The sequence below is a fragment of the Podarcis pityusensis genome (assembly GCF_964106645.2).
Source record: "Podarcis pityusensis genome assembly, chromosome: 13".
Taxonomy (NCBI): Eukaryota; Metazoa; Chordata; class Lepidosauria; order Squamata; family Lacertidae; genus Podarcis; species Podarcis pityusensis.
The window spans coordinates 11818621-11840327 of record NC_138038.1 but is presented as its reverse complement, the minus strand read 5'-3'; the positions used below and the strand labels follow the sequence as shown (position 1 = coordinate 11840327).

Here is a 21707-nt window from a genome sequence, read left to right as displayed (position 1 = left end):
GCAAAAGCAGGATTGGCAAGGGATGCAAACTTCTTTTTTACCATTGCAGAAGAAGCCAACGCCTTTCATTCTCCTCTGTGAAAATTCTCACACAAGGTTTGATTAAATCCTAAACCAACTTACTTATAACTTTCCCTAGTGTTCCTCCGTAGTAATGCATGTATATGGATTGCAGTCTTAAGACTACTTGTGTGAGCACCTCTTTGCACGGGTAAACCAGCTACAATAACACCTGCACCTGGCAGGTTGATCCACAGAACTTGATATTGCTGTTGGACTGCCCCAGTCATCTGAGTCAAAACCTGTAGCTTAAGTTCTCAGGACTCTAAATAAAATCTAAAATATTTGTATCCCGCTTTTCTGCCTGACAGTAGACCTCCAAACAGCTTAAACAAAATAAAATAAAATGCACAATCAGCATCTTTGCCCCCCTTTAATTAGAAGGCAGTTCTTATTAATGAGAGACTACTTAAGGATGGATTCATTTAAACTGTGTGGTGCAGCCACAAGAGGTGTCTTTTTTAGAATATATATATATATATATATATATATATGAGAGAATGATTGGGTGGAACACTCTTAGACCAACCCCTGAGTAGCATACTGAAAAACAAAAACTGAAAAGCATTGCAGGCAAGTAATCCTACCTAGCAATGTTCCTGGAATACAGGAATACAGCAATGTTCCTGGAGTACAGGAATACAGCAATGTTCCTGGAATACAGGAATACAGATTCCTGGCTTCCTGAGCCTAGAGCCTATTCTTGCAAAATGTTGATAGCACCAGATGATCTCAAGGTAAAACAGTCCATGACCCTGTCACATGCCAATATCCAGGGATTTTTTTTTTCAACTGGAACTCGCCAGAACTCAGGTCCAGCTTCTCTCAGGTGGGTACCATTGCCATTCTAAGAGAATGAGGGAGGTGTTTGTGGTGAGCTCCGGCACCTCTTTTTCTTGAAAAATAGCATTGCCAATATCCCAATGGGTTGGGAAACTGTTAACATTTTATATACTGGATATTGGACATTCTAGATGTTGGTGGCAAATGCATGCATCTTTTAACAGTACTTTCAAAGCTTCACATACCGTGTAAGATAGATCTGTATTCTTATCCCCATATTGTAGATGGTGCACGTCATGCTACAGTGATTGGGAACCTGTTGACATTGTTGTCCTTCAGTTTCCATCACCTTTTCTCACTGGCCACGGCCAAGTTGAAATACAACATCTGAAGGATCACAGGTTTTCCCAACTCTGGCCTAAGGCAACTTGGAGAGGAAATTGAATTCTGGACTTCTTGGTTCATAGCTAACCAAGTCTACTCAGAAGTGTGTATATCAAATAAATTGTGATGTCACACTGAAAATAAATGAGCATGGGGTGTGTCTGCTTTGCAGGTCACCCTGTTTAGATTCAATAGAACTTAAACGACAAGTGTAATAGTTCTTATACTTGATTGTTGGCTCTGTTTATTTCTCTGACCGATAGAGGACCTCAAGGGATCTTTATGGGGAGCTGGGCTGCATAAACCAACCTCCATTTCTAGACCATAGGTTTATGTGTACTAATGTGCATAGTCTTATTATTCACTAAGCTGCACTACAAAATTTCACACCTTCTGTAACTAGGTTTCTAAAGACAGTGGGAAGACTTCTTTTTCTTGTTGTTGTTATATTTATTAAATGTGTATACCACCCTTCACCTGAAGACCCCAGGGCAGTTGACCTAAATGCCTACAACCTGCAAAGTCTCATCCACTTAGCTGCACTACAAAATCACAGGAGGAGCTGGGGGGGGGGGTGTCTCAGAGCGGTTCACAGAATAAAAGCAAGATGTAAAACCACAAAATATGTAATAAGAATAAAAACAATAACCCAATAGACGCCCCCGCCCCCCCCAAACACACATTTTAAAAGGGCATAGGATGTAAATCTGATCAACCAAAGGCCTGTTTAAAAAGGAACAAGAAGGATTACTTATTCAATCTGTATACCACCCTTCACACAGGGCAAGATTTAGGTTTGATGAGGCCCTAAGCTACTGAAGGTAATGGGGCCCTTTATATGTCCAGCTGTCCTGTGTCAACAACAAATTGTTGCTATTTTTTGTGTTGAATGTATGCTATATGGTAATTTATGGACCAAATAAGCATCCAAAGCCATTTGCACATAACAAAACATGTATTTTATCGAAGTAATTGTTCAACTGAAATACAATTAAGAAAAACTTCAGATATGCAGATGACACAATCTTGATGGCAGAAAGTGAGGAGGAATTAAAGAACCTTTTAATGAGGGTGAAAGAGGAGAGCACAAAATATGGTCTGAAGCTCAACATGAAAAAAACTTAAGATCATAGCCACTTGGCCCATCACCTCCTGGCAAATAGAAGGGGAAGAAATGGAGGCAGTGAGAGATTTTACTTTCTTGGGCTCCATGATCACTGCAGATGGTGACAGCAGCCACGAAATTAAAAGACGCCTGCTTCTTGGGAGAAAAGCAATGACAAACCTAGACAGAATCTTAAAAAGCAGAGGCATCACCTTGCCAACAAAGGTCAGTATGGTGAAAGCTCTGGTTTTCCCAGTAGTGATGTATGGAAGTGAGAGCTGGACCATAAAGAAGGCTGATCGCCGAAGAATTGATGCTTTTGAATTATGGTGTTGGAGGACTCTTGAGAATCCTATGGAGTGCAAGAAGATCAAACCTCTCCATTCTGAAGGAAATCAGCCCTGAGTGGAAGGACAGATCCTGAAGCTGAGGCTCCAATACTTTGGCCACCTCATGAGAAGAGAAGACTCCCTGGAAAAGACCCTGATGTTGGGAAAGATGGAGGGCACAAGGAGAAGGGGACGCAGAGGACGAGATGGCTGGACAGTGTTCTCGAAGCTACCAGCATGAGTTTGACCAAACTGCGGGAGGCAGTGGAAGACAGGAGCGCCTGGCGTGCTCTGGTCCAGGGGGTCACGAAGAGTCGGACACGACTAAACGACTAAACAACAACAAATATTAATATTAAAATTTTCATTTAATTTTTTGGGGGGGCCCCAAGCTATAGCTTGTTTAGCTTATACGTAAATCCGGCGCTGCCTTCACCCCGAGGACCCCCAAGGGCCGCTTGACAAACAGAAGGCGCACCTTTCTTCTCAACGGGTGGTGCAAATTTCGGCCAAATATCCCAGAGTTGGGGGGAGAAGAAAAAAAACAACCCCAACACAAATCCTTCTTGCCAGAGTCTACCCCGGGGGAACCCGTTTCACCCAGATCCTAAACCCAGCGCGACTTTCTCTCCCGAGGAGCCAAAACCTGCGAGAGAGCGGGCGCCTCCGAAAAAGAAAAGAGGCGGCGGCGAAAGCCAACCCAGGCAGGCAGCATCCTTTTTGGTGGGGAGGAGAGAGAGGAGGGGAAAGCCCGACCCGGGCCTTTGCGCGCGCGCTCGCCGGCAATGGACCTTCCCAAGGTAAACGAGCGCTGAGCCCGCCTTGGGGGGAGCCGGGGCCGGATTCTTCTCCCACCCCACCCCGGCCTGGCGGAACCGTCGCGCCGCCCTCTCCTCCTCCTCCTCCTCCTCCCTCGGCTGCCGGCCGCGGCTGCGCGACGTCACTTGTTATGTCTCCTCCGGCCCGGGCTCTGCTCCGCCGCGGAGAGGCGACGACGACGACGGCGGCGCGCCGAGAAGCCCGAGCGCAGCAGCAGCAGGAGCAGCACCGCCCGCGGCGGCCCCGACAAGAATAGGGCCGCCGCCTGCCTGCCTGCCTGCCCGGGACGGGGTAAAACAAGCGAGGAGGAGGAGGAGGCGCCTTGGCCGGCCGAGCCCCGTCCTTGCCCGACCCCCTGAAGGCTTCTCTCACCCCCCAAACCAGCGCCACCCCGCCTCGTGCGCCCCGAATGAGATGGTTTCCTGGTTGGGGGGCGAGCCCACCCCACCCCACCCCAAATTATTTCCACCCCCCAGCCGCCTCCTCGCCCTCCTAAGAGACCTTTCTCACTTGGTTCTCCTCAGCACCCCACAAATACCCAGCTCCCACCTACACACACTGCCTCCCTAAAATGATGGGGTGCCCTATATTAAAGGGGTGCTTCTTCTTTTTCCCCACCCCATATCCGGGTTCCCTCTAGGCGAGTGGGTGTTATCCTCTCCCCCCCACCCCACCCCACCGCCATTGTGTCTTTTCATAAGAATGAGGGGATAATGGGGAAGGGACTCTTTGACAGTAGCAACCAAACGGGGGGTTGTGTTGTTGTTGTTGTTTTGGGGTATGTGGATATCTGCTCCCCTTTTTTTCCTTCCCTCCAGACATTTCTCTTTTTTCTCTTTCTTTTTGTAGGACTGACTTGGCTCTCTCCGCAGAGAGTCAGGAGCCCCCCGCGCGGAGGAAAGATGTGGCTGAAGCTGTTTTTCTTGCTTCTTTATTTTCTGGTCCTGTTCATCCTGGCCAGGTTTTTCGAGGCCATTGTGTGGTACGAGACGGGCTTCTTCGCCACCCAGTTGGTGGACCCGGTGGCGCTCAGCTTCAAGAAGCTGAAGACCATTTTGGAGTGCAGGGGGCTCGGCTACTCGGGGCTTCTGGAAAAGAAGGATGTCAGGGAACTGGTTGAGAAGTCAGGTAAGAAAAAATGTCTGTTCGCTGGCATTTTAACTTTCGGAATAGGTCCGTTCCCCCTTTACTGTATTAAGCATCTATATTGCAATAACTTCTATTGTGTACAGTCATAGAGAGTGTGCAGGGGAAAGGAGTAATACTAAATAAATGTGCTTAATAATCTCAGATGTGACCTCACGCTTTGAATGCCTTCCAACTTTTTATGGAGAATTGCTTAAATGTGGCAATGTTTGAAGAAGCACAGGGCAGCAACAGGCTAGCATGGAATATACAACAGAACAGAGAGATGGGGGGGGGGGGGTTGTCCAGATGAAAATCATCAGGAACCATGATGTAATATCTGGCTTTATCTAAGACATGCCAGTAAGAATCAGAATTTGAAATGTGGCATGTGGTGTTTTGACGTGCACCCAAAACTAGCATGAAAGATCTTCTACATTGATCAGAAAGTGCCTGGCATTTTGTTAGGACGGGTAACAAGTTAGGTCACAAGTTTATTAAGATACTGGCTATCAGATTCTCTGCATGTTTCCTTGGTTGTAAATCTTACTGGCCTTGATGCAAGCAAGTGTGCGTAAGTAATTTAAAACAGCGCAATTCTAAGCGTGTTTGTTCAGAAGTAAGCCTCATTGAGCTTAATGAGGTTTACTCACTTGTAGGTGTGCATTAAGATTGTATCTTTCGTGCAACACATTGTTCAGAAAAGAAAGGATCACTGTTTTGCCGATTAATTTAATATATGCTTCAGACAAGTAGCAAGGCCTTGTTATGTATTCAAGGAAGTAAAATAATGTCAGAGAAATGCACGGCAAAGGTTTGCCTCAGTGTTAGCTTTTGTTTGCTGAGTGAGAAGTTGAAGGTTTGGCTGCTTCAGAACAAATATCTTATAAAAAATACCTTATTGTAAGCATATTTCTGACCTGACTGTTAACACCTTCAGAAAGTCATATGTCTATAAAGATAATAACAGTGGTGCTCTTTGGTTGAATAAATGCTTTGGTCCGCCAAACAGTAATAAGTGCAGCCAGGTGAGATAAATGAGTAAGACTGGCTAATTGCTTTGTGTACCTGCTTGTACAAACTCTTATTTTATGCTAACCAGTGTGCAACCATCGAAATCCTCAGCCTTTTGAGATCATCTCAAGGAAATTGTATCTGATCTATGGTTAGCAGCAGGCATAGGCAAACTTGGCCTTCCAGATGTTTTGAGACTACAATTCCCATCATCCCTGACCACTGGTCCTGTTAGCTAGGGATGATGGAAGTTGTAATAGATGATCCTTGGGGGTGCTTCCAACTCTACGATTCAGTTTATTGACCCTCTTCCAGTCCTTTACTAATCCCAGGCATTGGTTCATCTGAATATGTTTTGGTTCATCTGAATCTGGTGAAAGTGAATAGTAGAGGTTTGGGGTTCTCATAAATCCACTCTACCAAATTCAAAGTGCTGAAGCTCAGCATGACGGCCACACACCCCAAAGAGGATCCATAGCTGTGCCTCCACAGATACTCAAAACATGCAGGAAGCTGTGTTGATCCATGGTATAATAAAATGAATATACAGCCACGAGCAGTGGTACATAGCATAATGCCCACTTAATTAGGATTAGATTGACTGCAATCCCGATTGCTTTGTTTCCTGGGAGTAAGATCCATTGAATTCAGTGGTGCTACCCCTTCTGTCTTTGTACATTCAACTGGTAAAGTACACTGAGCTTTAAGAAAATAGCTTCAACCAGTTGATATGCATCCTTGCTTGGGAAGAAAATGAAAAGCACCTTCATTCTGTACCCCAACCTCCCATCTTCCTTTCAGAGCCGAAATGTCAATGCATACACAGTCACCCTGAGGTTGGTAAGCACTTCGGTTGTAATCCTATACTCAGCTGAGAGTAAAACCCGTTGAACTCAATGGGGCATAGTTCTGAGTGGGCATGTACGGGATTGCACAGTAATGTATTGAGTTGCAGGGAAGCTCTCAGAAGACTACTGGAACAAAACTAATTTGGTCATTTAAAAGAAATGGCTCCTTTGTAGAAATGTCTAAGATACGAAGTAGATTAGAAAAGTAAAGAGAGGAAACTACAGATGATCTAAACAAAATACAGAATCCTAAAGGAAATTTAATGTTCATATTTGCAGACTTAAGTTAAATGAGAGTAGAAGGAAATCTTTTTAGTGCACATTGAGCTCTTGAAACACCATACTTGCATGTGGCTATCCCCCATGGGACTTAGACTTATTTCCAAGTAAAACAGAGTTTTGAGCTGGAAGAAGTTGCCCATGTGAACAGAAAAGAGCGACACAGTTCCTTCTATGGAAGAGAGAGCCAGTTTTTAACCAAACTGAATAGGAATTGCTTTGGTGAAAACAAGCAAAGCTCTGGTTGTGCATTTTTCTCCTTTGACTTAGTTTAAGCGTTTGCATCTTATAAAAGGTATGCTATTGTCAGAAAATAAATTTTAAAAAAGCAGAACGTCCCATATCATGAAAATAGGATATTTCAGCACTTACGCAGCATATTAGTTTTTGCTCCTACAGGTTGGTTTCTCTTCTGGAATTTATCCACCAACGTTTGTAAAAGCGTCATGGAATAGCTGGGATTGATAGGTGTGCAATAATTTTATACTGCATATTTGGCTTTGGCTCAGGCACCTATCCCTGCAATGAAATAACCAACTGGAGCTATGCTGAATTTTCACCCCATACATTTTTAAGGCAGAAAGCAGGGTTTGGGAGAAGTTTAATGAACACCTCCTCTCTTTGATTTTTTTTTTAAAAAAACACTCTTTCCCAAACAGTTTGCTGCCATTTTTAAAAGGGGGGGGGGCAGGGAGCTTAAGTGTTCCTAACCAGCTAGCAGTTACATTGTCCCAATGATATGATGCTCTCACCTTGATTATCAGATTGGATTACATGATTGCCTTGGAAATAAATCCTTGCTTAAAAGAAGCACTGAGGCTTCATATTGAGAAAATGGTCAGTTGTTAAACGTTTCAGTGCTTCCTACACTCACTCTCAATGAGTGAACCTGTTTGCTCCATTTTGCAGGGCTTCCTGCAAAGAATCACCAAAATTAGGTGGGGTATATTTTTCCGGGAGAAAGTTTTTTTTTGCAGAATGCTCACACTGCCCTTATTTCAGCTCGGCGATAATATTCAACCCCTTCCAAGGACCTGCATGCAGATTCTTTCTTTTCCCGCTGCGTTTCTGTAGCTTTCAGGCTAAAGAGGGAATTTCGCATTACATGCTAGGGGAATCCAAACCCCGTGTTGCCTTCTCTGACTCTGGGCAGCCATTGCTGCAAATGGGTAAATTGTGTCATGGACCTTGCAGACCCAAGCGACACCAGCTCAAAAGAGGGGTGGTGTAACTACTAGAAGTGGGAGAATTAGGGAGAGCAGGCTTTTTAATGGGCCAGTACCCACAATGGGAGACGCGGGTGGCGCTGTGGGTTAAACCACAGAGCCTAGGACTTGCCAATCAGAAGGTCGGCGGTTCGAATCCCCGTGATGGGGTGAGCTCCTGTTGCTCAGTCCCTGCTCCTGCCAACCTAGCAGTTCAAAAGCACGTCAAAGTGCAAGTAGATAAATAGGTACCGCTCCGGCGGGAAGGTAAACGGCATTTCCGTGTGCTGCTCTGGTTCGCCAGAAGCAGCTTAGTCATGCTGACCACATGACCCGGAAGCTGTACGCCGGCTCCCTCGGCCAATAAAGTGAGATGAGCACCACAACCCCAGAGTCATCCACGACTGGACCTAATGGTCAGGGGTCCCTTTACCTTTACCCACAATGGGGCTTCCACATAATTGCATTTAAGTTTGAGTGCACTTTGGGTATATTATATCTCTAATCATTGCTAACAACCCTTAAAGGTTATCTACCCTGTATTTTGGTAGCAGAGGAATGGGGACTGGGGCTCTGAGATCAGTGGCCAGCGACCATCCGATGAGGTTTGAGTTGGAGACATGCACTGTTGGCAGTTATGCTGCCCCAGCCCTCAAGGTTTTGGATTGCTTCAGGTGCAGCAATATATTGTTTGCCTTATTTTATCAGGCATTTGCAGGAACTCTTCAGTCCTTCATAAACTGAAGGGCTGCCTATAAAGCTTTGGGCTGGTTTACGTAAATGGTCTGCTTTAATTAAAGTTAGAATAAATATTTCTCTTTACTGTATTTTCTGGCGTATAAGACTACTTTTTAACCCAGGAAAATCTCAAAAGTCGGGGGTCGTCTTATACGCCGGCTACAGCAGCAGCTCCTGCAGCAACTCCCCACCAAAGGATAAAATGACAGCAAATTAAATCAGAGGACACCAAGCTCTCTAGATAAAGCAGAAATACGCTTGCAAATTGGCCCCAGAAGCCGCCAACCACTGGGAAGTGGAGCGGATTTCTGAGCTGGACTGGAGACTGGTTTTTTTAAATTTTTATTTGGTGTGCGTTGGAAGAGGGGTAGTCTTATACGGCGAGTATATCCCAAACTCTATATTTTAACTGGAAAAGTTGGGGGGTCATCTTATACGCCCAGTTGTCTTATACGCCGGAAAATACGGTAGGTGTTCCAACTAATTGTATTTTACATGACCTTCCCCCACTATGCAACTGAGTGGCATTTTAACTCAAATTGAAAGCATTGGCAATCTTTATCACTTTGGAGTTTGCTTTACAAGCAGCATATGTTGTATGTTCGTAGATTTTCCTCTTAAAAAGTAGTTAGCCGTCTCCCAACAATATCTATTCTGCTGCTGTTCCGGAATCCTTTTGGCAACTGCGACCTTTGGCATTTACTGTAATGTGTGTTCCTTTGTTTGTTTATATAGGAGACCTGATGGAAGGCGAACTTTATTCTGCTCTCAAGGAAGAGGAAGCCTCTGAGTCTGTTTCCAGCACAAACTTCAGTGGGGAAATGCACTTTTATGAGCTGGTAGAAGATACGAAGGATGGTATCTGGCTAGTGCAGGTATTAAATACATTATTTTTAACAGTGAAACGAGCCCCTGAGTTGGTTCACATTTCATGTAGTGTACTTATCCCAAAGGCGCAGTGTGTGGTATACATGAAGATGATGCTACATTGCTGCCCAGTCAGATGGGCAGTAAAATTATTATTATTATTATTATTATTATTATTATTATTATTACTACACAACTAAAGCTGCAATCCAAAACACATTTTCTGGAAAGCCTGCCCCCTTGAAGCAAGACTTGCTTCGCAATAGACATACAGTGGTACCTCAGGTTAAGTACTTAATTCGTTCCGGAGGTCCGTTCTTAACCTGAAACTATTCTTAACCTGAAGCACCACTTTAGCTAATGGGGCCTCCTGCTGCTGCCGCGCCGCCGGAGCACAATTTCTGTTCGCATCCTGAAGCAAAGTTCTTAACCCGAGGTACTATTTCTGGGTTAGCGGAGTCTGTAACCTGAAGCGTATGTAACCTGAAGTGTATGTAACCCGAGGTACCACTGTACTTAAAATTGGGCTGCAAATGTGATGGCTTTGCTTTGAGTAAGTAGAATCTGTACTACTCATCTAGGATCAAAGAGATGCCATTCTTTGTTTTCCACTAAGTTGTTGCACATGAAAAGAGGCTAGCTGCTTGATCCTGTGCGCATTTACTAGGGAGTAAGTCCCATTGAATTCAGTGAGTTTTGCTCCCAGGTAAATGTACATAAAATCGCTGATAAGGTGTTCGTTAACTCCAGTCAATCATTCAAGGCCTTTCATTTTTATATCACCGTTTGCTTGTGCTGTTTCACATTTCCCTGTGCATCCTGCCTCAGTAACAGCTTTTCCTCTGGATTATTCTTCACAATTGGTTTCCCCATTTTAATGAGGTGCAAGGGGTTGTATAGCACAAATGAGCCAGTGTGAATTCGCATTACAGTGAACTTTTCCTCCTTGCCTCACATCCACTGAGTTGGAGATATGTTTGTTCTGGAATTCTGTTCTGTCCCTGTAAATGGGTATTAGCGCAAGGGTTTTTTAGCTGCTGGCTTTCAGTTGCCTTTTTCTAGGGTGGCAGCTGGGTCACACAAAATCAGTATTACCTAAAAGCATCCAAGCGCCATATTTCACTCAAGACGCTTCGAAAAGATGTTTTGTCGCAAACCTTTACAAAACGTTTCTGATGGTAATAATGCAAACACCAGCAGCCTGTGAGGTATGATGCACACTTTACTCCTTCCTAAAGGTAAAGGGACCCCTGACCATTAGGTCCAGTCGTGACCGACTCTGGGGTTGTGGTGCTCATCTCGCTTTATTGGCCGAGGGAGCCAGCGTACAGCTTCCGGGTCATGTGGCCAGCATGACTAAGCCGCTTCTGGCAAACCAGAGCAGCGCACGGAAACGCCATTTACCTTCCTGCTGGAGTGGTACCTATTTATCTACTTGCACTTTGACGTGCTTTTGAACTGCTAGGTTGGCAGGAGCAGGGACCGAGCAACGGGAGCTCGCCCCGTCGCGGGGATTCGAACCGCCAACCTTCTGATCAGCAAGTCCTAGGCTCTGTGGTTTAAGCCACAGCGCCACCCACGTCCCTTTTACTCCTTCCTACCTCCACCCTAAACCAGTCTTCTTCCATCTACATTGGCTAGTGGTACTTCAGGTGAAGCTTATAAAATAACCATCCTTCCCAACACCTGAACAGTGTTATTTTAAGATTCCGCTGCATTATGTCATTCTGGCTATAACAATGTAGGAAAGGTTTGTGGCTTATTGCCTTTTCCTGCTTTTCAATGTAAGAAAATTGCAGCAGCAGAAGACACAGGGCACCTGAAACACTCAAGATGGAATGCTGGCAAGGCATGATTTTTCCAGTTTTATTTCTATCTTGTCTTTCATGAAGATGAAGCAGCTGAAATAGGGAGAGGGCTTCCCGTTTTCTTACGGTCCTTTCGTCATTTCCATGCTTAGAGAGACTCTTTAGTGTTATTATGGCACATTTCAATTTTTCTTTTCAGTGTACCTCATGTGCAGATAACTTTAATTTACACTGTACTGGAGGGCATCTTTGTTCATAGTTTTATAAACCCATTTTTTATTGCTCCATTTCCTTCTGTAGTGCATTCCTTCGCAAAAGGCCCTCTCAGACGCAGGTTGCTAGCAAAAAGTTGGGAAGTTTTGGAAATCTGGGAGATTCAGGATGGGACAAACACCTTTGCACAAGCTCATGGTTAAATTATGGAATGTACTATCACAAGATTTGGCAATGGCCACCAATTTAAGGCAGCTTTAAAAGGAGATTAGGCAAATTTGTGTAGGGTAAGTTATCTGTGGCTCTGAGTTGCGATGGTCGAGAGACCTGGTGGCATGACGCTAAAATGCATGTCCTGTTTGTGGTCTTCCCATCTGGTTGGCCACTGTAGAAAACAAGATTCTGGGCTAGTTAAGCTTTTCGTCCAGTCCAGCAGGGGTTGCCTTGTGTTCTTAATGCTGTTAGCGCAGTCCCCAGTGTTCAAACAGTAATGAAAATAGCACTGAGTTCCCCACCATTCCATTCATAAAATTGATGCTGCCATGCATTTGCTGGCAGGCTGTCAGCATGCCAACAGCCCCTCAGGAGACAGCAAGGCAGACTGAAGCCCAGAACACTCTTCTTACAGGTTGGGGATACACTGCAATATTTTGTTGCAGGTCCCACTATTTTTTTTAAATAATTATACCTGTGTGCATAGTCGTGTTTTGTGGGCCTATACCTGAAATCATTTCTACTGTGTAAAGTAAAGGTAAAGGGACCCCTGACCATTAGGTCCAGTCGTGGCCGACTCTGGGGTTGCGGCGCTCATCTCGCTTTATTGGCCGAGGGAGCCAGCGTACAGCTTCCGGGTCATGTAGCCAGCATGACTAAGCCGCGAACCAGACCAGCACACAGAAACGCCGTTTACCTTCCCGCCGGAGCGGTACCTATTTATCTACTTGCACTTTGCTGTGCTTTTGAACTGCTAGGTTGGCAGGAGCTGGGACCGAGCAACGGGAGCTCACCCTGTCACGGGGATTCGAACCGCCAACCTTCTGACCGGCAAGCCCTAGGCTCTGTGGTTTAACCCACAGTGCCACCCGCGTCCCTTTCTACTGTGTACAGAACAGCAAAACCTCCTTGATGCTCACATTTCCCCTATATTTTAATGTGGCAGCTCTTTGCCATCAGGATAGTATAACTTTTGAGATTCTTAGAACTGGGATAGCAGCAACTGTTGAGCTTTTAGTTCTAAAATACCTTCCCTTCACACAGCAGTGGGACGTGCTTCTGAGGGATCGGGATGAAAATTTCCCAAGTTTAAAAACCAGAGAAGCATTCACTTTGCAAAACTTCACTTCGCAATAGCGTGCAACTAGAACACTGTGTAGCAAGCTGAAAAGAATCATAGAATCATAGAGTTGGAAGAGACCACAAGGGCCATCGAGTCCAACCCCCTGCCAAGCAGGAAACACCATCAGAAACAGTTCTGCAAATAATTAACTGGCTGTAACAGTAGATCTGTTTTCCTCCCATTTATAAATGATGCCTTTCTGTTGGGAAACTTCATTCAGTGCAAAGAATAAAACTGCAGTGGTATTCAATTGGCACAATGACAGTTGACTGACACCTAATGTAGCTTTTGGAATGGTGACCGAAGAGGCAAACATTTGTTGATTCTTTTTATGTTAAAACACATTGTCCTCTTAACAGCCTTGTGTTGTTGTTTTTTTCTATTCTGGAGAGAGATGTAATCATGGCTTTTCGGGATGTTGAACTTTCTGGATGTAGTGTTGGTTTCTCTGTGTTCTGGTTTGCGTTCTCCATTCCTGCTAAGCCATTTTAGCAGCGGCGGCAATTCATCCAGAAGAAGTCTTTGCAAGGTCGGGACGCATTTCACTCTGCATCAAATGAGAGATCTAAAAGGAAGTCTTAAAATCATTACTCGACCAATCAGCTTTCAATCACGTGACACATTCCTAAAATAATCAAAAAGTATGTGGAACCTGCAGGGCACAGTGACTCATGCATGATCAGTCATGTCATTTAATTTGCCTGTAAGGCAGAGCAAACGCCTGCCTTTCATCCTCCCCACTCTTCTGCTTTTATCAATCCACATTCCCAAGTGGATGATAATCTGTATTAATATTATACTAAGGGACAATTTAGGCAGAAGCTGCAGTTTATCGCTGTGTGAACAAGCCATTACAGCAAGCCTTGGGCTTGCACACTCCTCCTGGTTTCCTCTGGCACGTGCCAGAAATATCCACTTTTGGTTTTAAAGCAGCCTGAATTCCCCATTACGTCCAAAGTTGGGAAGCTATGGTTGGTTAGCTGGTGCCTTAGCCAGGGCTCCTCAGGCTTTTCGGACTGGCGAGCACATTTTGTTGTTGTTAGCCGCCCTGAGCCCGGCTTCGGCTGGGGAGGGCGGGATATAAATAAAATTTATTATTATTATTATTTATTTTGAGTTTTGAGAAAGTGCCGCGAGCAGCAGTCGCAAATTGACTTCCGTGGGGAGCATGGCATAACATGGCTGCCATGGGGTGTGGCATTGCACAGAATTAAAGAAAATACCGTCATCGCTGCTCCCCACGCATCTCAAACAGCCTCAGGCTTACCAAGGGATGTCAGCTATGTCCTGCTGGCCCTGGTTGCAGAGATAAAGTGTTACTGTTTTCTAAAATACTAGGTGCTTAATTTTAAAAAATGAAAAGCAAGAATTTGAGGTTTATATGGTTCATCCCAGAAGCACCAAAGAAGGCCAGAATTATAAATCAGTGTTTGATCCTGGTTTGTTTGAAACAATATAAATAATAATAATAATAATAATAATAATAATAATATTTATTATTTGTACCCCGCCCATTTGGCTGGGTTTCCCCAGCCACTCTGAGTAGCTTCCAAGAAAGACAAAAAATACACTAAGATGTTACACATTAAAAACTTCCCTGAACAGGGCTGCCTTAAGATGTCTTCTGAATGTCAGGTAGTTGTTTATCTCTTTGACATCTGATGGGAGGGCGTTCCACAGGGTGGGCGCCACTACCGAGAAGGCCCTCTGCCTGGTTCCCTGTAGCTTGGCTTCTCGCAGCGAGGAAACCGCCAGAAGGCCCTCAGCGCTGGACCTCAGTGTCTGGGCAGAACGATGGGGGTGGAGACGCTCCTTCAGGTATACTGGGCCGAGGCCAGAGCTCAAGAGAGTTTGAGAGTTCAAAACCAGACTTCTCTACCCAGGGACTCCCAACTCCCACCAGCCCCAGCTTGATCATATCCAATGGTCAAGGATAATGGGAGTCAGTGTCCAGAACATCTGGTGGGCAGCAGGTTAAGGAAAGCTGGTGTAAAATAACCACATTTCCTGAGTTTGTCAAGTCATCTTCATTGGAATCTTTTGATCTGCTCCTTACATGTGAATGGCAAGAGTATGTGAGACCGAGGCTCAGGCTCAGTTTGGTTTATGAACATAATGCTAAGCTATGTTTTAGTGTTAGCATCTGAAGTGGTCCTTATTTATCCTGCAGTAACTTGTTCCATCAGGACATCTTAAATGGTATTCCTGTATTGGTCACACAGGGTTATTAAATATTATTGCTGCTATTTACAGTGGTGCCCCGCAAGACGAATGCCTCGCAAGACGGAAAACCCGCTAGACGAAAGGGTTTTCCGTTTTGGAGGTGCTTCGCAAAATGAATTTCCTATGTGCTTGCTTCGCAAGACGAAAATGTCTTGCGAGTTCCTGCGGGGGTTTTTTCCTCCCCCCCCCTTTTTCCCAAGCTGCTAAACCGCTTATCAGCTGATGGCTAAGCCACTTAACAGCTGATCGCTAAGCCGCTTATCAGCTGATCGTTAAACCGCTTAACAGCTGATCTCTAAGCCGCTTATCAGCTGATCCGCTAAGCCGCTAATACTGTAGCACTAATCCGCTAAACCGCTAATGGGCTTGCTTCGCAAGACGAAAAAACCCGCAAGACGAAGAGACTCGCGAAACGGATTCTTTTCGTCTTGCGAGGCACCACTGTACTTATTTACTTTGTAAGCTGTTTAGTGGTTTGGTAACGTTAAGCAGTCTATAAATTGATTAGAAAAACAATTTCCCCAGCTTTTCTGTTGTGTTTGCTGCAGCAATATTTTTTTACAATGTTTTAGCTATGTGCATAGCTGTCAACGTTTCCCTTTTTTAAAGGGAAATTCCCTTATTCTGAATAGGATTCCTCGCAAGAAAATGGAAAAGTTGACAGCTATGGCTATGTGGTGGTATTATTTCACAGTTCCGTTGAAATTTTGAACGCCCTACCAACAAAATTGACAATGAAATTCTAAAATCCTAGCTTGAAATAGTTTATGTAACAGATTATACTTGCAATAGAAGGCAGTTTAATTCATGGCCTATCACAGATATTCTAGGTTTCCCCAGTTTTTTCAGACCTTCACATTTGCATACATGAGAAATCGGCTCACATGCAGTGCTCGAAACTCCCATTGTTCTAGGCACATTTTGCAACAGGAATTTCATTAGCGCAAGCAGTTTCTGAGCTCTGGGCGCAGTACCGCGCCTAAGATTTCAGATTAAAACTTCAGAGTGGAAGGAAAGGAGGACCTTTTTTTGCCTCCCCACTTCCAGCTACTCTCTGAAGACTGGAGAAGAGACCCTCTTAAGGATATAGGGGGCTGGTCAGGGGAAGGACTAGACCATGTGGAAAATGAACATAATATTTTAGCTGCAGTTCATTCATTTTCAGCTATGTATTCTTGTTATTAAAAAAGCATGCCTAGACAGTCCACTGTAGCGCCCATAACCTAGATTTAAGGTGCCATTTAGCTTCTAGCTTTCATATCTCAGTTTCTCACACTCCTCATATGCATGGAGCATTCCTGCAGTGGGCTTATGGAGAATTCTGTGAGACGTATTTAATAGATGGTCACATGGCCATTCAAGAGAAACCTACATGGATAACTTGTTTGTACAAGTTGTGTTCAAATGTATGTGTGCGCAAGAATTGCGCCAGGGATTATTCTGTGGCTACAAACCGTTAAAGATTTTCCAAGTTGGTTCTGAATGTGCCTCGTGAAAGATTTGCAGAACTCTGCGTTTCAGTTCTTCCTGGGTTTTTGACATGATAGAGATTTATTGCTGATTGCTAGGATCACAAAGTGTGCATGTTGACCAATTGGCTTCTTTAAAAAACAAGAAACGCAAAGCAGTTCTTTGGAATCATGTGTGGCAATGTCCCATTGGGCACAAGTATAAGGTTCCCAGATGTCCCCGTTTCCCGGGGACAGTCCCCGGATTTATTTGAAATTTGAAATAATTTATTGTCACTTGTACAACTTGTATACAGTGAGATTACACAAGCACCCCCCACTCAGATCTCTTAGTCTTAATTCCCCTCGTTTACTGACGCACACCCCCCAAACCCAAAAGTCAGTTGCCCTGTTGTTATCTTTTCATTCAGCAGCCTAACAGCCCACGGATAGAAGCTGTTCTTTACTCTGTTGGCGCGACTAATCGTGCTTCTATAGGGCAGGAGATCAAGAAAGTGCCGGCCAGGGTGTGAATCATCCCTGAGAATTTCCCTCACTCTTCTTGAGGCAACATTCTTCTGCTATTTCATCCAGCGGATTCACAGGACAGCCCATAATATCTTGTGCTGTATTCACCATCCTCTGTAGGCACTTCCTATCAGATGATGTCAAACCAACGTACCACACCATGATGCAGTATGAAAGGACACTTTCTATTGTTGACCGGTAGAAGGAGATCATCAAATGTTGATTGACATTGTTCTTCCGCAATACTCTGAGGAGATGGAGTCTCTGTTGGGCTTTCTTAACCACCTGGGCTGTATTTATTTTCCAAGTAAGGTCTTCACTGAGATAAACTCCTAGGAATTTAAAGGAAGAGACTCTCTCCACACAGCCCTTCCCGATGTACAGTGGGGCTAGTTCTCCTCTCTTCCTCCAAAAGTCCAACGCCATCTCCTTTGTCTTGCTGATATTAAGGTACAAGTTGCTCCCTAGGCACCATGTAGATATTTTTTGGACCTCCCCTCTATACGCTGATTCGTCTCCACCTGTTATTAAACCCATTATGGTGGTGTCATCTGCAAACATAATATTTGCAGTAGACGTGCCAGATGATATACAATCATATGTATACAATGAATACAGGTAGGGACTTAGCACACATCCCTGAGGTGTGCCAGTGCTGATTTTTTAAGGAATTAGATGTTACATGTCCAATCCTGATTTACAAATTTACTGATTTACAAATCAGTCCTCTGACAAAATCTATCTACAGTGGTACCTCGGGTTACAAACGCTTCGGGTTACAAACTCTGCTAACCCGGAAGTAGTACCTCGGGTTGCGAACTTTGCCCCAGCGTGAGAACGGAAATTGTGCAGCGGCAGCAGGAGCCCCCATTAGCGAAATCGCACCTCAGGTTAAGAACGGTTTCGGGTTAAGAACGGACCTCTGGAACAAATTAAGTTCGTAACTTGAGGTACCACTGTATTTAGTAGGAAGTTGAAAAGTGTCCCCGGATTCATTGAAAAAAATCTGGTAACCTTACACAAGTAACTACCCATGGACTCTGGCTTTTGTTCCACAGTAATTGCCTTTCCCTGATTATTCACCCCACCCCACCCCCGGCAGAGTTAAACTTAGAACTTTCTTGGGTAAACTCTAGTAACGTTGGTGATAAGCATTTTTACAGCGGGAACATATGGGTTTGGTTTTTCACAAATGGAAGTGTTATCAGAAGCCACTGTGGTGATGTCTAAAAGTAAAAAACTTGAATAGAAGTATAAAAATAAAAATAAATAATGAAAAGTCATGCACAAACCAGTTTGCTACATGGTGCTCTTTAAATGTGTAGCTGCTCATACAAAGTTTTTTTATTACTGTTTGAAAAACAGGTCATAGCAAACGATAGAAGCCCTCTAATGGGAAGAGTCCACTGGGAGAAAATGGTGAAGAAAGTCTCGCGGTTTGGTATACGAACAGGCACTTTTAACTGCTCCAGTGACCCCAGGTACGAATTTCTCCATTTCATAATACACAAAGAAGGTTGTGATCCCTGTTCAAGTTGCTGGATGTTTGCTGCTTCTACTGCAAACAAAATGCTTCTATATAGATGTTCATCACATCTGCAAATGTTTGCAAGACCTATTTAATTCTGGAGTGCTTAAGTTCAGGGCGGCAAATCAGAGTGAAAACTGTTTCTTTTTCAAACATTCCTTGATTTTACCCAATGTTTTCATTGTAGATACTGCAGGAGAAGAGGCTGGGTGAGATCCACGTTAATCATGTCCGTTCCACAAACTAGTACGTCCAAAGGCAAAGTGATGCTTAAAGAATACGGTGGGCGTAAAATCGAGACGGAGCATATTTTCAAATGGATAACAGCCCATGCAGCTTCCCGGATCAAAACAATCTTCAAATCGGAACACTTGAAGGAAGAATGGAACAAAAGTTATCAGTATAGGGTGAAAATATACCTATTTGCAAAGTTAGACCAGCCTCCAGCTTTCTTCTCTGCACTAAGTGTAAAGTTTACTGGCAGAGTTGAGTTTATTTTTGTGAATGTAGAAAACTGGGACAACAAGAGTCACATAGCAGAGATGGGCATCTATAAGACACCATCCTACATACTTAGAACTCCCGAAGGAATTTACAGGTATGGGAATAATACTGGTGAATTTATTTCCCTCCGTGCCATGGACTCCTTCTTGCGTTCCTTACAGCCAGAAGTTAATGATTTATTTGTTTTAAGCCTGGTATTAGTTAACTTAATGGCTTGGATGGACCTATTTATCACTCAGGGTGCTACTATCAAGCGCTTCGTTGTTCTCATAAGCACTTTAGGGACCTATAATTCTCTACTAATTATTTCTTGGCTACCAGTCTTGGGGTTTTTGCAGTTACCTTATTTAGACAGTTTCTATGAATACAGTTTAAAACTCTTCCGGTATTCAAATACAACAGCCCTAGCCTCATGGGTGAGAGCTGACTGGATATTTTACTCGTCTCACCCTGCCTTGTTCCTCAGCACGTACCTAGCCCATGGGTTATTAATAGATTACTTTGAGAAAAAGAGACGGCACAATAACAACAGCGACGAAGTAAATGCCAACAACCTAGAGTGGTTATCTAGCCTTTGGGATTGGTACACTAGCTATCTGTTCCACCCTATCACTTCGTTTCAGCGCTTCCCCTTTGAATCTGATTGGGATGAAGACCCAGACCTGTTCCTTGAGCGCTTAGCTTTCCCCGATTTGTGGCTCCACCCCCTGATACCAACCGATTACATTAAAAACTTGCCCATGTGGCGATTTAAATGCGCCGGCGGGCATTCCGAAGAGGAGATGATGGAGCTCTCTCAAAGCGAAAGCGAGTCGGATAGCGAATGCAAAGATGCCTCGAGAAGCGGCCGGGCAGTAGCCGAGGACGAGCAAAGCGCCCTTCAGAGCCCTTGCGAAGGGGAGCCCTCTTGCAACGGCGAGACCTGTTCGTGTGCCAAAGCCAGGTCATATGGCTCACAAAGCTCCACGGAAGATACGGAGCCCGATTGGTCCGTCTGGCCTGCTGGTATGTTGCACTGTACGGAATGTGTCGTGTGTCTAGAGAATTTCAGAAACGGATGCTTGTTAATGGGTTTACCGTGCGGCCACGTCTTTCACCAGAATTGCATTGTGATGTGGCTGGCCGGGGGTCAGCACTGCTGCCCGGTTTGTAGATGGGCCTCTTACAAGAAAAAGAAGCCATATCCACGTCAGCAGCTGTTGTCAAACCATAGCCCGTCTTAGGTGTGTGCTGATAACGTCCTTTGTAACCTTCCTACATATTTACTGCTTGCCATTTAAATGTTAGTCACAAAACAGACCTTGTGGTTTAAAAGTTTTAGTTTAAATGTTAGTGCAGTGAAGTAAAAAATAAACATGATGCTAATGTCGATGACAGAATCATTTGGTTGCCTTGTATGTTGAAATAATGAATACGTATTGTACAATGACACCTTTCCTTTTACAGCATTTGGAAGTTTTAAAAAGTTAACATTTTTCGTTTGCTTTTTTTTGTAAGCACAAAAATCATATATATTTGTCAACAAAAGTATATTTCAGGAAATGTTTTAACATGGCAGGATAGGATATGGGTGAACATGGAAATTTTAACATACAATAATTGTTTTATTTAAATGTTTCTTCTTTAGAGTTTGTTCAGCACACCTTTGTTGAATGATGTATGGTCTGTGAGAATACATTTAAAAACAAATCCATGAAAATAAATTATTTTAAAAGAAGGTTAATAATTTGTCCTATCAATTGTTCCAACGGCGTTTTTGTACCTGTGCTTCACTTGGTCTTCAACTCAAAATATAATTTTACTTCTTATGCTTGCATCCTACCCTTTCTTTAAGAAATCTGGAACTTATTGTAAGGTTACCAGACGTTCCCGGGGACAGTCCCTGGATTTACACAGCAGTCCCCATACAAAATCCATTAAAGTTGAAAAGGGTCCCTGGATTCATTGAAAAAAATCTGGTAACCTTAACTTATTAAGGTTTCTCAGGCAGAATATATCCATTTCCTAAATGCTTCCAGACCTATCTCTTGATTTGACTTTCATGTACATTAATAGTGCTTTATTAATTTCAAATATGAAATACAGTAGTACCTCGGGTTACATACACTTCAGGTTACATATGCTTCAGATTACAGACTCCACTAACCCAGAAATAGTACTCAGGTTAAGAACTTTGCTTCAGGATGAGAACAGAAATCAAGCTCCAGCGGCGCGGTAGCAGCAAGCTAAAGTGGTGCTTCAGGTTGAGAACAGTTTCAGGTTAAGAACAGACCTCCAGAACAAATTAAGTACTTAACCCGAGGTACCACTGTATAAAACTTCATCAGCCACTATTTATGCATTTCTGTCCTACCTAATTAGTCAATTGGGCTCTTAGTTCTTATTGACATCCATCTGTCTTGAGAGACAATGAAGTTCGTCTCTATGGGTGAAGTCAAACCACTGTATTAGCAGCACCGAAGTGATCTTCCTAGGGTGCAAGCCTGGGCACTTACACCCCGGGCAAGAAGGTTGTTGCCTACACAACTTATATATATTTCTTAAGGAATGCTTGTTCTATCTC

The 21707-nt window shown here is 43.9% G+C and overlaps 1 protein-coding gene across 3 annotated transcripts in view; it reads left to right on the top strand.

Annotated features, from left to right (window-relative positions):
• The first annotated feature begins 3436 nt into the window (after positions 1-3436).
• Positions 3437-21707, top strand: part of LOC308460393 (charged multivesicular body protein 3) — a 32719-nt gene continuing 14448 nt past the window's right edge. The window contains exons 1-5 of one of the 3 annotated variants that reach the window (XM_080976733.1): positions 3437-3461; positions 4330-4608; positions 9425-9564; positions 18478-18593; positions 18828-20861. In XM_080976733.1, coding sequence (XP_080832859.1) covers positions 4383-4608; positions 9425-9564; positions 18478-18593; positions 18828-20367 — 2022 coding nt within the window. In that variant the 5' untranslated portion in view covers positions 3437-3461; positions 4330-4382 and the 3' untranslated portion in view covers positions 20368-20861. Of the gene's footprint in view, positions 3462-3637; positions 3772-4329; positions 4609-9424; positions 9565-18477; positions 18594-18827; positions 20862-21707 lie in introns of those variants that run through there. The other 2 variants (XM_080976732.1, XM_080976735.1) reach the window with 2 other exon arrangements.